We start from the raw sequence: 15,531 nt of genomic DNA, 5'->3' as shown, positions 1-15,531 counted from the left end.
TAAACAGGCGTTAATATTAAAAAGTAGACTTATAGTTATACACATACATATAATAATAATGGGATTTGTTAAGCGCTTACTATGTGCAAAGCACTGTTCTAAGCGCTGGGATAGGTACAAGGTGATCAGGTTGCCCCACTTGGAGCTCACAGTCTCGATCCCTACTTTATAGAGGCACAGAGAAGGGAATTCATTCATTCAATAGTATTTATTGAGCGCTTTCTATGTGCAGAGCACTGTACTAAGCGCTGGGAATGGACAAATCGGCAACAGAGACCATCCCTGCCCATTGACGGGCTCACCGTCTAATCGACTTGCCCCACGTCACACAGGTGGTAAGTGGAGGAGCCGGGATTAGAACCCACGACCTTTGACTCCCAAGCCCGGGCTCTTGCCACTGAGCCACGCTGCTTCTATATCTATCGATATAGATATGGATCGATATAGAGGGGCTGTGGGGCAGGGAGGGGGGGAGAAGAGTAATAATAATAATAATAATGTTGGTATTTGTTAAGCGCTTACTATGTGCAGAGCACTGTTCTAAGCGCTGGGGTAGACACAGGGGAATCAGGTTGTCCCACGTGGGGCTCACAGTCTTAATCCCCATTTTACAGATGAGGGAACTGAGGCACAGAGAAGTTAAGTGACTTGCCCACAGTCACACAGCTGACAAGTGGCAGAGCTGGGATTCGAACTCATGAGCCCTGACTCCAAAGCCCGTGCTCTTTCCACTGCGCCACGTTGCTTCTCGAGGGAGCGAGTAGAGGGAGAAGAGTAGAGGGAGCGAGTCAAAGCGACACGGAAGGGAGGGAGGGGGAGCTGAGGAAAAGGGGGGCTCAGTCTGGGAAGGCCTCCTGGAGGAGGTGAGTCTTGGATTTAGGAAGGGGGGAGAATGATTGGCGGCTGTGAGGAGGGAGGGCATTCCAGGCCAGAGGCAGGACGTGGGCCAGGGGATGGAGAGCTGGTAAAGCCAATAATGGGCGCTCCTCCTAACGTCATCGACGTGTGAGGGATGGCACACAATGAAGTTCCCTCAGATGAAGTCCCCATCTCTCCAGATCCACTCAGCCTAGGCGGTCCCGGATACTTCCTTCTCCTTAATACCGTATAGCTCTAATCTGCAAATATGGATATAAGTGTGGTAGCCGCCGCGATTAGATTGTAGGCCCCAAGTATCCAACCAATGGAGAAAGGGGTTAGTGGGTGGGAGGAAGATATTTAGGGCTACAAAACTCTGCTTCGCACAGCAACAGACGCACTCCTGGCTGACGCTGCTTGAACGACGAAGGTGGTGCCCTTTTTCAGGAGAAACCATAAAGACTCTTTCTGCTCCTGATTCGGTCTCTGATTTTAATCGAGAGGGAGTCAACATCCCACACCGACAAGTGCCGCAGCGGGGCTCCCCTCGTGGAGCCGTGGACCACACCGGTGCGTCTCCTCTGACATCATCATCATCATCATAATGTCGGTATGTGTGAAGCGCTTACTTGGTGCCAAGCACTGTTCTAAGCACTGGGGGAGATACAGGGTCATCAGGTTGTCCCACGTGAGGCTCACGGTCTTCTCCCCCATTTTACAAATGAGGTCACTGAGGCACCCAGAAGTCAAGTGACTTGCCCAAAGCCACCCAGCTGACAGGCGATGATGATGATAATGGTATTTGTGAAGCGCTTACCATGTGCCAAGCACTGTTCTAAACGCTGGGGGGGATACAAGGTGATCAGATTGTCCCACGTGGGGCTCACAGTCTTAATCCCCATTTTCCAGATGAGCTCACTGAGGCCCAAGAAGTAATAATAATAATGTTGGTATTTGTTAAGCACCTACTATGTGCAGAGCACTGTTCTAAGCGCTGGGGGAGATAAAGGGTCATCAGGTCGTCCCACGGGAGGCTCAAAGTTAGTCCCCATTTTACAGATGAGGGAACTGAGGCCCAGAGAGGTGAAGTGACTTGCCCACGGTCCCACAGCTGACAAGTGGCAGAGCCGGGATTCGAACCCACGACCTCTGACTCCTAAACCCGGGCTCTTTCCACGGAGCCTCGCTGCTTCTGCCGGCCTCTTTGGTCCAGTCCCTTCACTTCTCTGGGCCTCAGTTCCCTCATCTGTCAAATGGGGATAAAGACTGGAAGCCCCACGCGGGGCCACCGGATGACCTTGCATCCTCCCCAGCGCTTAGAACAGTGCTCGGCACATATAGTAAGCGCTTCACCAATACCATCATAGTTAGTAATAAGCGGCCTCTTGGGAGAGTCGTTGAGCCCAGCCGAGCGCCTCCTCTGACGTCATCGGCGCGCGGCCGCGGGGAGACCCGTCACTCTCCCCCTCCGCCGAGCGCATCCTCTGACGTCATCATCGCGCGCCGCGGCGGGGACCAGCCGTCCCTCCCAACGCGACGCCGGCGGAGCGCCTCTTATACGTCATCGGCGCGCGCCGCGGCGGGGACGAGCCGTCAGTCCCCCTCTCGGCCGAGCGGCTCCTCTGACGTCATCGGCGCGCGCCGCGGCGGGGAGAGCCGTCAGTCCCCCCCTCAGCCGAGCGCCTCCTATGACGTCATCGTCGCGCGCCGCGGCGGGGACGAACCGTCCCTGCCTACGCGACGCCAGCGGAGCGCCTCTTATTACGTCATCGTCGCGCGCCGCGGCGGGGAGAGCCGTCAGTCCCCCCCTCGGCCGAGCGCCTCCTCTGACGTCATCGTCGCGCGCCGCGGCGGGGACGAACCCTCCCTGCCTACGCGACGCCAGCGGAGCGCCTCCTCTGACGTCATCGTCGCGCGCCGCGGCGGGGAGAGCCGTCAGTCCCCCCCCCTCGGCCCAGCGCCTCCTCTGACGTCATCGTCGCGCGCCGCGGCGGGGACGAGCCGTCCGTCGGCCACCCCGTCCCCGCAGCGCCCCCTCGCGGCGGAGCGCCTCCGCCCGCGTCCGCCGCCATGAACAGCGTGGGCGAGGCCTGCACCGACATGAAGCGCGAGTACGACCAGTGCTTCAACCGCTGGTTCGCCGAGAAGTTCCTCAAGGGCCAAGGCTCGGCCGAGCCCTGCCTCGACCTCTTCAAGCGCTACCAGCAGTGCGTGCAGGTGCGCCCGGGGGCAGCCTCCCCGCCCTCCCCACCCCCACCTGACCCACCTGACCCACCTGACCCTGCGCGCAGCACTGCGCTCCACGCTTGGGACAGGACCGGTCGACGGCAGAGAGAACTCACAGTCGACAAGGGGGGGAGACGGCCAGCGATACCCTCGACATCAATACAAACAGAATAATCATGTTGGTCTTTGTTAAGCGCTTACTCTGTGCAGAGCACTGCTCTAAGCGCTGGGGGAGATCCAGGGTCATCATCTCCATTTCAATAATAATAATAGTAAGGTTGGTATTTGGTAAGCGCTTACTAGGTGCAGAGCACTGCTCTAAGCGCTGGGGGAGACGCAGGGTCATCACGTGAGCCTCACAGTCTTTATCCCCATTTTAATCATAATAATGTTGGTATTTGTTAAGCGCTTACCCCGTGCAGAGCACTGTTTTAAGCGCTGGGGGAGATACAGGGTCATTAAGTTGTCCCACAGGCTCCCAGTCTTCATCCCCATTTTCCAGACGAGGTCACTGAGGCCCCGAGAAGTGACGTGACTTGCCCACGGTCCCACAGCTGCCAAGGGGCAGAGCCGGGATTCAAACCCATGACCTCTGACGCCCCAGCCCGGCCTCTTGCCACTGCATAAATTTCCCCAAATCGGACCTTCAGCCATATAACATTTTGGGGGGGTTTGAGCTTCAGAACGTAAAAATACAATCTCTTTAAATGTTTTAAAGACCAAAAAAAAAAAAAACAAGAGCAAGAAGTGTCTTTGAAGATATAGACACCCCATTAATAAAATAGAGGAATAAATAATAGAGACAAAGGTGCACGGTTTGGTCGGATGTGTGGGGCGAACCAGAGAGCCGAGGCGAGGATGACACCGAGGTCGCGGGCCCGAGAGACGGGAAGGACGGTCGTACCGTCCACGGTGATAGGGAAGTCAGGGAGAGGACCGGGCTCGGGAGGGAAGATGAGGAGCTCAGTCTTGCTCATGTTGAGTTTTAGGTGACGGGCAGACATCCGGGTGGAGACGTCCCACAGGGAGCTCACAGTCTTAAGCTCTCCATTATACAACTGAGGCCTGGAGAAGTGAAATAACAATGTTGGTATTTGTTAAGCGCTTACTATGTGCAGAGCACTGTACTCAGCACTGGGGGAGATCCAGGGTCATCGGGTTGTCCCCTGTGAGGCTCCCAGTCTTCATCCCCATTTTCCAGAGGAGGGAACTGAGGCCCAGAGAAGTGACGTGACTTGCCCACAGTCACACAGCTGACAAGTGGCAGAGCTGGGATTCGAACCCATGACCTCTGACTCCCAAGCCCGGGCTTTCTCCACTGCATAAATTTCCCCAAATCAGACTTTCACCCATATAACATTTTTTTTTGGTTTGAGCTTCAGACTTGGCCAAGGTCACGCAGCCGACGAGGGACGGAGCCGGGATTAGAATCCGTGACCTTCTGACTCCCAGGCCCGGGTTTTTATCCATCACGCCGTGCTCCTTCTTCATCCTTCTCTTCCTCTCTTTCTCCTCCTCTCTTCCCGACCCCAGGGGAGGACGGGGAGAGCTCTCGCTGCAGCCTTCCCTCTCAGTACCGCTGAAGCTCAGGGTTTCATCAAAACCATTTTCAGTAATAATAATAATGGTATTTGTTAAGCACTGACTATGTGCCAAGCACTGTTCTAAGTGCTGGGGGGCGGGGGCATATGGGACTGTGCTCTGCACGCAGTAAGGGCCCAATAAATACGATTAATTGATTAACTCCCTTTTGTATAGGACCGTGTTGTCCTTTGGGAACTATTCTTATCAGATAGTTCTGAATTCAGGGAGCTTAAGAAGGTGCAGAAGATGTATTTCATTCTGGGACTCCCGCCCGTCTCCCCCTCGCCTCCCCTACTTTCTGACGTTTCCAAGTGCTTGCGTTTCATTCTCTGGTGTCCTGGTTATTCGTCAGTCAGGGGTATTTATTGAGTGCTTACTAAGGAGTACACTGTACTGAGCGCTCGGGAGAGTACAGCACAACCGAATTGGTAGACGTGTTCCCTGCCCACAGTGAGCTTACAGTTTATCAATTCATTCAAGCGCCTACTATGCGCAGAGCACTGTACTAAGCGCTTGGAATATACAATTTGGCAACAGATAGAGACAATCCCTGCCCAATGACGGGCTTAGAGGAGGAGACAGATGCTAACAGTCGATTGTATTTATTGAGCGCTGCTGTCGGCGGAGCACTGTACTGAGCCCTTGGGAGAGGACAGTAGAACAATTTAACAATCACATTCCCTGCCCCCAACGAGGTCACAGTCTAGAAGGCGAGACCGACATTAATCTAAATTACAGATATGTACTTGGGTGCTGTGGGGCCGGGAGGGGGGTGAATTTCAAACTTGTGGGATCAGGGGCTTATTTGGAAACGTGGTTTGGACAATGCTTTTGCGTCGTCACGTTGAGGACGGGGTTTCAACATCATGCCTCTTGGTTAAAATGTATTTCCTCCTCCCTCAGAAAGCAATAAAGGAGAAAGAGATTCCCATTGAAGGCCTGGAGTTCATGGGCCACAGTAAAGAAAAATCGGAAAGCTCCTCTTTACCTTGACAAGAATCTGCACGATAACGTTCTGGGACTTCAAAATCAGGCGGCCGGTTTCTCTTGATGGGAATGATGAAGGTGGCGAGTGATTTGATGTGACATTATTTTGCCAAATGAGGGTTTTAGTTCCACCGCCGCGCCGTTTCTTTCTTGCAGGCTAAAAGGTCATGGGACGTTTTAGCATCTGTTTTCGTACGACACCTTTGGGTAGTTAGGCATCTTATCAAAAAGCTTATGAACCAAATGAGTGTTAGATTATGCACCTCGGGGGAGAATACCTCCGGAGATTATGACGGTATCTGGTCTACGATCGGTTTCTAAAGCGGTTTATTTATAAATGATGATGATACTTGACTTTGAGTCCCTAAGTATTGGATTTCACGGGAGGCTCACTAGGGCCATTTTTCTGGGCCGCAGCTGGTAGCAGACCTTAGGTAACGGCCCGGTGTCAGCCCTCGGACGCCGCAGCTTTTATTTTAACGTAGCGATCGATCCGAATACCGTTTATTGCTGCCGAAGATCCGCCTCGGTCAAAAAGGGCCCAGCCTTCAAGGAAGAGAGCCGCCCGTCTTTTCAGGAACCGTCCACGAATGCGGACCCGGAAGGATTGGAAGCCGTGCAAGAAAATCTCAGCAATCACTGGCCGCCCGAAGTTGACGTCGTCTCGTTCCGAGGACTGGAATTAAGATGCCTTGTGCGCCTCCCCAAAACTTGGCTACAGTCGGTCGAGGAGGAAGGATTTAGATTTGAATTCCTTACCCGTCGTGGGACGAGTCTCGTATCGCTGCATTAGAGAGAAGAGGTGGGATGGTTGCTCGGCCTGGCCTGTCAGGCCGTCACGACCTATTGCTTCTATAATCGTGGAGATGGAATAAATGGTGATGCTGTTGGTTTCTCGTCGGTGACTTTTCGGAGGATCTCAGAGCACTCGGCGGACGAGGCGGTCCCTACCGTGTCCTTGAGCGAAACGTAGGAGGGAGTATTACGGCCCCCTTTTCTAAGTAAGGCAGAGAAAGATGAAAGAACCACTAGCCCGAGAGCAGTAGTAGAGCTGGGTTTAGCACGTGGATGTATTTATTTCCATGGCAGGGTTTCCCGACTGGCCCCCCACCCCCTACTCTCTCCCGTAGCATATCCCCTCGTGAATTTGTCTAAGAACAACCGAGGGCGGCTTTTAGTCGAGGGGGTCGGCGATTACTTTGCCGCGCGGGTCGCTGAATCCTCTTGGTAAGTGACATCGGGCCAACAGCGGGAGACAGGATGGCCTACGGCAAAGAGCGGGGACAGAGATTCCGGGTCCAGCTCTGCCAGGTCGCTTAACTGCTCTGTGCCTCAGTTTCCTCCCCTCGACCCCTCCCTTTTCGATCACACATCCCATGACGGGGCGGGGAACAGGGACTGACTGATCCGAATATCTTTGTATATCACTGCTCGGCAAAGGGGAAACACTTAAAAAATGAGAGGAGCTGGGGGGAAAGAAAGAAGGGGAAGAGGGAGCAGTGTTGGACTCTAGAAACGCCCGTGGCGGCTCCGAACGGAAATACCCCACAACCCCCGGGGCCTCTGTTCTTGGAGGCCAATCAGCGGTATTTGTCGAGCACGCCCTGTGTGCGATAGTCGATCGGTGGTACTTACTGAGCGCTCACAATGTGCAGAGCACTGTTGGAAGCGCTTGGGAGAGTTCGGTGTAACAGAATTAGCGGACACGTTCTCTGCGTGTAATGGGCTTACAGTCTAGGGGGGAGACGAGCACTGTACTGAGCCCTTGGGAGAGTACAGTGCGGTTGAGATATCGATGTAATCCTTGCCCTGAGGGGAGGGGGTTAAGCCGTAGAGGAGGAGGCAGATAGTAAAATAGATTACAGATGGGGAAAGGAGCGGGGTATAAGGTTCCGTGTTTAAGTGCTGTGGGGTCGGGGGCCGTAGGGTGAGCCGGGAAGTTGCCAAGTTGACCACTGGCTAGAACCCACCACGCCTAATTCCTTGGGAGTCTGGCCAGTCTAAATTGCTCAGGAATCTGGCTGGTTTAGACCCCTTACGAAGGGAAATGTCCGAGGACTCACTGGGGTAAATTCAAGGTGATCAGGTTGTCACATGTGGGGCTCAGTCTTAATCCCCATTTTCCAGATGAGGGAACTGAGGCCCAGAGAAGTGAAGTGACTTGCCCAGAGTCACACAGCTGATGAGTGGCGGAGGCAGGATTAGAACCCACGACCTGACTCCCAAGCCCGGGCTCTTTCCACTGAACCACGCTGCTTCTCAAATGAGGCGTATAGCTTTAACGAGTAACTCTTTGTAATCAAAGCAAACAGCTTTTCAACTAGACTCTACGCTCACTGTGGGCAGGGAATGTGTCTGTGTATTGTCCTCTCCCAAGCGCTTAGCACAGCGCTGTGCACACAGGAAGCGCTCAAGTAATACGACTGAGTGAATGAACTCCAGAAGTAGCAAATGATATATCAGTGATATCATCGAATTAGTGGAGTCAAGGGAACAGGATGGGAGAGAAGAGGTTAGTTTAATAGCTGTGTTCAGTGTGGCACATAGTATGTGCTTAACAAATACCATGATTATTATTATTAATAAATTGCAGCATGTTGCTGACATCTATTGGATTAAGTATTTGATTACTATTCATGCTGATCACGGTCCCTGAAATGACACAAACAGGAAGAGCAGCATGGCTGAGTGGAAAGAGCCCGGGTTCGGGAGTCAGAAGGTCACGGGTTCTAATTCCAGCTCTGCCCCATGTCCGCTGCGAGGCCTTGGGCAAGCCACTTCACTTCTCTCTGCCTCAGTTCCCTCATCTGTAAAATAGGGGTGAGGACTGTGAACCCCTCGGGGGTCAGGGACCGTGTTCAACCCAATTTGCTCGTATCCACCCCAGCGCTTAAAAAAATACCGTAATTATGATGATGATGATGTTGAATTATTTTGTCCCACCCCAGAAGCTGAGCAAATGTGTGTTAGGCCCCTTCAGGAGTGAAATAAATAGTTGACTCTTTCTGGATCTAGAAGAATCCCTCTAGACTGTAAGGTTGTTGGGGGGCAGAGAATGTGTCTATTTATTGTTGTCTTGTCCTCTCCCAAGCACGCAGTCCAGTGCTCTGCACACAGTAAGCGCGCAAAAAATACGTTTGCATGACTGAACGAATACAGCCGAGCGTTAACTGAGCGTTGCATTCAATCAGTCAGTGAGCTCTTGTGGGTGGAGCCCTGTCCTATGTGCTTGGAACTTCATTATGATGGCTATGTGCCAAACACTACGCTAAACACCGGGGTAGAAGCGATCGGATCAAGCCCGGTACTTTTGGGAGAGGACAGTAGATTTAGGAAGAACGATCCCTGCATTCAAGAAGTTTATGCTGTAGCAGGCAAGACCGACGGAAATAAATTACAGAGAGGATGTAAGTGTATAAAGCTCTGTTACGGACGCGCTGTAGGAGGGCGGGTTAGGAATACTGTGGTGCTTAGATGGTGCGGAGGACTGAAATGGAGGATGTAAGATGGCGTTGTTGGATGAGAAGGTGAAAAATTGATGGATCTTTTCAAGAAATCTCAATGCAGAAAACACATGCACTCTCTGGCGTTTTCAGCGCACCCCATGAAAACTTTGGAGGCAGGGAACCTTCTCTGGGATCGGAAAAATAAACGGGATTTAACTGGGACCGGCCTGAAGTGTGGGTTTGAAATGAGGCCTCCCGGGACAGAAACAGGTGGCGGTGGGTAAAGCTGCAATATGATAAATGCAAATATTTGGTAATGGTGTTTCTCACACTAGAAACAAGCTCCTACCCAACTGTCCCAGTGGTATCCTTTTTAAATAACATTTCCTCCCCCAGAGCTGGTAGCGGTGCTATGGAAACTTCAGTGGGTAAGGACTAGGCCTCGGCTGGGATGTTTCGGCCTCATTGACAGCTTCACTTCTGGACCTCTGAAGTCACCGCTTTGACTCTTTCCTACCTGGTTAAATATGTCGTAAGCAGGAAAACGCTCTTCGGTCTGATCAAAGCAGTTCCTATCAGAAATTCTTATTGTTTCTTGCAGATTCTCTTTTAATCGACCGATGGCATTTATTGAACTCCTACAGCGTGAAGAGGACTGTACTAAGGACTTGGGAAGGTGCAGTTTACAGCCAGCATTGTTTTAATTCCCAGTAAAGACCAGGTAAGAAGTAAAACACTCACCGTAGCTCAGAAGCCAAGTGACCAAGCTCATCCTAAAGGCGAGGTTGAGATTCAGTGAGAATTCACACCAGAATATCGCCCAGAGCGGAGAGTGCTGGAAAGTTGTGTGGGATCTTTGGGGATCTCGAGCTGTTTAACCTTAAACAACTGTTAGAGGGAGGTTTACCATCAATTTACACTTTGTTGCATCATATTCCTTTACCTCCCCGTATTCGCCATATTTATCTTCTTCCTTCCAAAGTGTCCCCCGTTTCTTCCTGACCAGCCTTTGTTGCTCCAGGGAGAGCAGACATGTCTTATTTGTCTGCTGGAGAAGCAGCGTGGCTCAGTGGAAAGAGCATGGGCTTTGGAGTCAGGGCTCATGAGTTCGAATCCCAGCTCTGCCACTTGTCGGCTGTGTGACTGTGGGCGAGTCACTTAACTTCTCTGTGCCTCAGTTCCCTCATCTGTAAAATGGGGATTAAGACTGTGAGCCCCACGTGGGACAACCTGATTCCCCTATGTCTACCCCAGCGCTTAGAACAGTGCTCGGCACATAGTAAGTGCTTAACAAATACCAACATTATTATTATTTTCACGTCGATCGAGTGGCTGCTTCTCCATTCACCCTCTCGACCCCTAAAATCCGAAAACTTGGACGGGAAATGAAGGCAGCCTGTCCCAGAGGAAAGAATGTGGGAGCCAGGAGACCTGGGTTCTAGTCCCAGCTTTGCCACTTACTTGCCTGCTGTATTTTGGGCAAGTCACAACTTCTCTGGGCCTCAGTTCCCTCTTCTCTAAATGGGGAATAAAATACTTGTCCTTTGTCTTAGACCGTGGGTCCCATGATTGGACGATGTCCAATCTGATTATCTTGAAGCTACTCTAGGGCCTAGTACCCAGTAAACAGTTAAAGCCCCTCATCGTATTGGACAAAGAAAATCTCATTTTAAGAGTATCAGACCCATTTGAACTCGTGACCAGAAATTCACTGGCTTCCGTCAGTTCACTCATAATGTTAATTGGGTATTTTGTGCTGCAAGGCCTTCCGGAGAAGGCAGGGTTGGGAGACTGGAAGCTCACTGTGGGCAAGGAACACATCTCTTATATTGTTAGACTGTACCTTCCCAAGTACCTAGGACAGTGCAGTGCCCACAGTAAGCACTCAATAAATATAGTCGATTGATCGACTTGTTCCCGTTCTGCCACCGATCAGTTTGGTGACCTTAGATTTAAATCATCTTGAACCTCAGTTATCCCATCTGTAAAGTGGATGGTGAGGACAGAATTCAGTAGTTAAAAGACCTTCTGCAGATGAAAAAGCGATTTACAAACTTAAGAGAGACTTCTAATCTTAGTAGCCTCTCCTTCCCACTTGGAAGAATTTATATTAATGTCTTTGTTCCCCTCTGGACTGGAAGCTCGTTGTGGGCAGGGAATGTGTCTAAGTGTGTGTTGTACTCCCCCAAGCACTTAGTACAGTGCTCTGCACACAGTAAGCACTCAATAAATATGATTAAACACAAAAGGTGAGATGGTTCACAGGACAACTGATCAAAGGAAAGTCTCTGCTGAGACGGAGACCAGGGTACACAGCGAGCACCGAATTCTGCAATCACGCTGATTATATTGGATTACTAGAGGAAGGTTGGGGACATCGGATGGGCTTCCATTAACCATTACAAAGGATGTTAAGCATTCCGTTACCGTGGTCAGAGACCAAATAGTGGATGGGCTAATGGCCTCAAACAGCAATGCAGTTTCCCGGGGTCAGTGAAAAAGGCTTCTCTTGGAACTTGTTCCTGTTGGGAGCATCCCCGCGGTGCTGCCCAAGATGAACTTGGAAGCACCAGAGGATATCTCCAAGTTTCTCCCTGCTTAAAGACAGGCTAGAGCAAGGGACAGGGAGACCGAAGGACCCGGGTTCCGATCGCGGCTCTGCCATTCGTCTGCTGGGCGATCTTCCCAAGTGCTTAGTACAGTGCTCTGCACACACTAAGCGCTTGAGAAATACGACAGAATAAATGACCCCGGGGCAAGTCATTTAACTTCTCTGTGCCTCAGTGACCTCATCTGTCAAATGGGCACTAGGACCGTGAGCCCTGTGTGGGACACGGACTGGGTCCAACCCGATGAGCTCATATCTACTTCAGTGTCTGGCACATAGCAAGCGCTTAACAGATACTGGGCACCAAAAGAGCTTCCTAAATTGCAACACACCGTACCACACACCATGGTAAGAGTGATTTATTTAGGCCACCTCGGCCACACACACAAAGGAGAACAGAGAATAGCATTTTTCAGCATTTTAGGTCCAAGTAAAGGTCCCGTACAGTCTTCTGGTCCAGGTGGAGAGCGATGGTCCGAGACACCACTGTGGTCCGTGGGGTCGTGGTGATGGTCCAAGTTTTTATTCATCCTCGTAGCCAGTTGGGAGAGGATTAACATGAGGGTTGTGGAAGAGGGTATGGTTACCATCTCCCCACGGGAAGGGCTGTGGAGGGAAGACACAATCTGGAATCTCAACTTCCAAAAGACGGGTGCGGTGGGCGGGGACAAAGTCACTCAGGCCTGTTAGATTCTGATTTTGGAGAGAAACCTTCAGTTTGGACTACTGGCCCCAGGGTCACCTACACAAAGGAGCACCTTCCTAGGCCAAGAAAAGCACTGGCTTTTCTCCCCGGTGTGAACGACAAAAGTCTTTGCGCTTTAGACCGATCGATTTCATTTTCAAGTAGATGGACTAAATAATCCCGGGGTCTCCTTTACACCCCTGACGTCTGCTGACCCACAGTCGGCTACTGTAAATTATTGCCACTGCCAGGCAGACAAGTTGGGAGCTCTATCACAAGAATTTAGTAGGAAGGCAGCCAATGCCCCCATTAATGGCACTTTTATTCACCATTTTAGATACGCTCAAGTATCCTGGGGTTAGGAGAGTGTTTCTCGGTCCCCAAGAGGGCCAGACCCAAGCAGCGTGGCTCAGTGGAGAGAGCACGGGCCTGCGAGTCAGAAGGACCTGGGTTCTAATCCCCTCCACCCCGGCCCCTGCTCTGCTGTGTGACCTTGGGCAAGTCGCTTCGCTTCTCTGTGCCTCAGTCCCCTCATCTGTAAAACGGAGATTAAGACCGTGAGCTCTATTTGGGACAGGGGCTGCATTACCTTGCATCTACCTCAGCGCTGGGCACGTAGTAAGCGCTTAGCAAATACTACAATTATTAATGGGCATTAGGCAGATTCTGAATTTCCCCTTGGCCAATCCCACCTCCTCTCTTGGCCGCGCTCACCTCAAAGCTGTCGGGGTAGGGAGGGGTCCTTACCTTGGATCGGATGCGGAGATGGGTGTAGGGGATAAACTCTGGCCTCTCGTGCCCGCTGTGCTGCTGCTCCTTCAGGTAGGCATTCAGCATACTGATCCCCACCCCGGGGAGAGCGACGAAATACGTGAGCAGCTTCCACATGCGAGCTGCAGAGAAGGGGCGGAGACTGAGGCGGGGTGGGGAGAGGAAGGGCCTTTTGGGGGTCAGCAGAAAGAAGGGGGGGCTGTCCGGAGGTCAAAGGCACCGCGAGACTACACGGGGCCGGGTGATCGACGCCCTGGACTCCCCTCCCCGGGGCAGGGAGGAATGGCAGCCCACTCGGAGGGCTCCCATTCAATCCAGTCATATTTACTGAGCGCTTACTGTGTGCGGGGACTGTAGTTAGCGTCGGGGAAAGTGTAATACACTTTAGTGTATCACACTAAATACACTGTAGTGCAGGGAGGGATACCAGCCCACTGTGAGGGCTCCCATTCAATCCAATCATATTTACGGAGCGCTTACTGTGTGCAGGGACTGTAGTAAGCGTCGGGGAAAGTGTAATACACTTGAGTGTATTACCCTAAATACAATGTAGTGCAGGGAGGGATGCCAGCCCACTGTGAGGGCTCCAATTCAATCATATTTACTGAGCGCTTACTGTGTGCAGGGACTGTAGTGTTTGGGAAAGTGTAATACAGCAATAAAGAGAGACAATCCCTGCCCAAGAGCTCAGTCTGGGGGGCGGGGTGGGGGAACGACAGGCATTAATATAAATAAATTAAAGGACACACACATTATATATGTGTATATACGCACCTACACACATATATTAGGGCTTGGAGGAAAGGGAGGGCTGACCACCCGGAGCCTTCCCAGCAGCAGGGCGCTGTGGCTGGAGCCCGAACCTGGGCGTCGGCGGGTCGTGGGTTCTAATCCCGTCGCCGCCACTGGTCTGTGTGACCTTGGCTGAGTCGCCTCGTTCACTCAATCGTATTGACGGCGCTGTGCCGGCGGGCAGGGCCCCGGACTAAGCGCTCGGGAGCTTGTCCGCTCTATGACCTTGGGCCGGTCGCGCCTAGTGAAGCTCTGCGTGCAAAGCCCTGCACTAAGCGCTCGGGACAGCACACAAACAGGGATATCCTCCGCCCGCAAGGCGCGCTCCTCTGGGCCTCAGTCTCCCCGTCTCGTCTCCCCCCCCGTAAGATTCGCTCGACGGTATTTATCGAGCGCTCACTACGTGCAAAGCGCTGGACGAAGCGCTTGGAAGATGCGATGCGGCCCCGGCGGAGGCCGTGAGGGCTCGGTGGCAAGACCTGGGGAGGGGGGAGGTGGTGGGTTCGAATCCCGCCACCGGGTCGGCCGCGTGACCTGGGGCGGGTCACTGCGCTTCTCTGGGAAATGGGGGGGGTGAGGACGGTGCGCCCCACGGGGGGGGAGGGGAGGCAACCTGATGACCTTGCACCGCCCCCAGCGCTTAGGACAGTGCTTAGGTATTACGATGATACTGTGCTGAGCGCTTACTAGGCGCCGAGCACTGCTGTAAGCGCTGGGGGAGACGCACGGCACACGGGAAGCGCTTACTACGCGCCCCCCTCCCCCCTCATGGTCAGCCCGCCCTGGGTGCTGGCGCCCCGGCGCTCAGTGCAGTAGCGGGCGCGTAGTAAACGCCTAGCGAAGGCCCCCCTCCCTCCCCCCCGGCAAGGTCACGGGGTGATTGTCCGCGTCCCGCGAAGGCGAGGCCGCCCCGCCCCCCGCCCCCGTACCTGAGCCGTCGGCGCCGTGGGCCCCGCTCGCCATGGTGCGGCCCAGCGGGCCCCGGGCCCGGCCCAGCAGGACCGACCCCCGCCCGCACAGCGCCGCCGCCATCTTGGCTTCCTGCTAAGGAGGGCGGCCGGAAGCGGAAGTGACGAGACGGGGCCCCGCCGGCCGAGGCTTCCGATTGGGCCGTTCCCCGGGCATGCGCACTGACTTCCCTCCCCCGGGACATGCGCACGGGCTTCCCCCCCCCCCCCCCCCCGGGGCGCGGCCGCCCCTGACGAGTTGGGACACGCGCATTGGCTTCCCTGCCCCTGGGACATGCGCACTGGCTTCCCTCCTCTGGGGGGGGGGGGTGGGTGTCCGGCGGGCACTTGCGCATGCGCAGGGGCTGGGAGGGGGCCGCTGACGACTCTGCTGTTACGGCGCATGCGCCAGACTTTTCCCCTTGCTGCTCACGTGAAGGGGCGGGTTCTGGGCCTCTAATAGTAATAGTGATGATGCTATTTGTTAAGCGCTCACTATGTACTAAGCGCTGTTCTAAGGTCATCAAGGTGGTCCCACGTGGAGCTCACAGTCTTTAGAGAAGCAGCGTGGCTCCGTGGCCAGAGCCCGGGCTGGGGGAGTCAGAGGTCATGGGTTCGAATCCTGAC

At 53.4% G+C, this 15,531-nt stretch overlaps 2 protein-coding genes across 2 annotated transcripts; one reads left to right on the top strand and one right to left on the bottom strand.

Moving 5' to 3' along the window:
- Positions 1 to 2,830: 2,830 nt before the first annotated feature.
- On the top strand, positions 2,831 to 6,545 carry LOC100079520 (TP53-regulated inhibitor of apoptosis 1). The gene is made up of 2 exons (XM_001510418.5): positions 2,831 to 3,075; positions 5,572 to 6,545. The coding sequence occupies exons 1-2, from the start codon at positions 2,929 to 2,931 to the stop codon at positions 5,659 to 5,661; spliced, it is 237 nt and encodes a 78-aa protein (XP_001510468.3). The 5' UTR covers positions 2,831 to 2,928; the 3' UTR covers positions 5,662 to 6,545.
- A 5,508-nt stretch (positions 6,546 to 12,053) lies between these two features.
- On the bottom strand, positions 12,054 to 15,021 carry LOC100079440 (cytochrome c oxidase subunit 6A1, mitochondrial-like). Its single transcript, XM_029058276.2, has 3 exons — positions 14,887 to 15,021; positions 13,142 to 13,287; positions 12,054 to 12,315 (listed from the first exon to the last, which is right to left on the bottom strand). Exons 1-3 carry the CDS (start codon positions 14,987 to 14,989, stop codon positions 12,232 to 12,234), a joined length of 333 nt encoding a protein of 110 aa, XP_028914109.1. The 5' UTR covers positions 14,990 to 15,021; the 3' UTR covers positions 12,054 to 12,231.
- Between the last annotated feature and the right edge of the window lie 510 nt (positions 15,022 to 15,531).

This window comes from Ornithorhynchus anatinus, chromosome 2 (assembly GCF_004115215.2).
Source record: "Ornithorhynchus anatinus isolate Pmale09 chromosome 2, mOrnAna1.pri.v4, whole genome shotgun sequence".
Taxonomy (NCBI): Eukaryota; Metazoa; Chordata; class Mammalia; order Monotremata; family Ornithorhynchidae; genus Ornithorhynchus; species Ornithorhynchus anatinus.
This window is presented reverse-complemented; position numbering and strand designations above follow the sequence as displayed.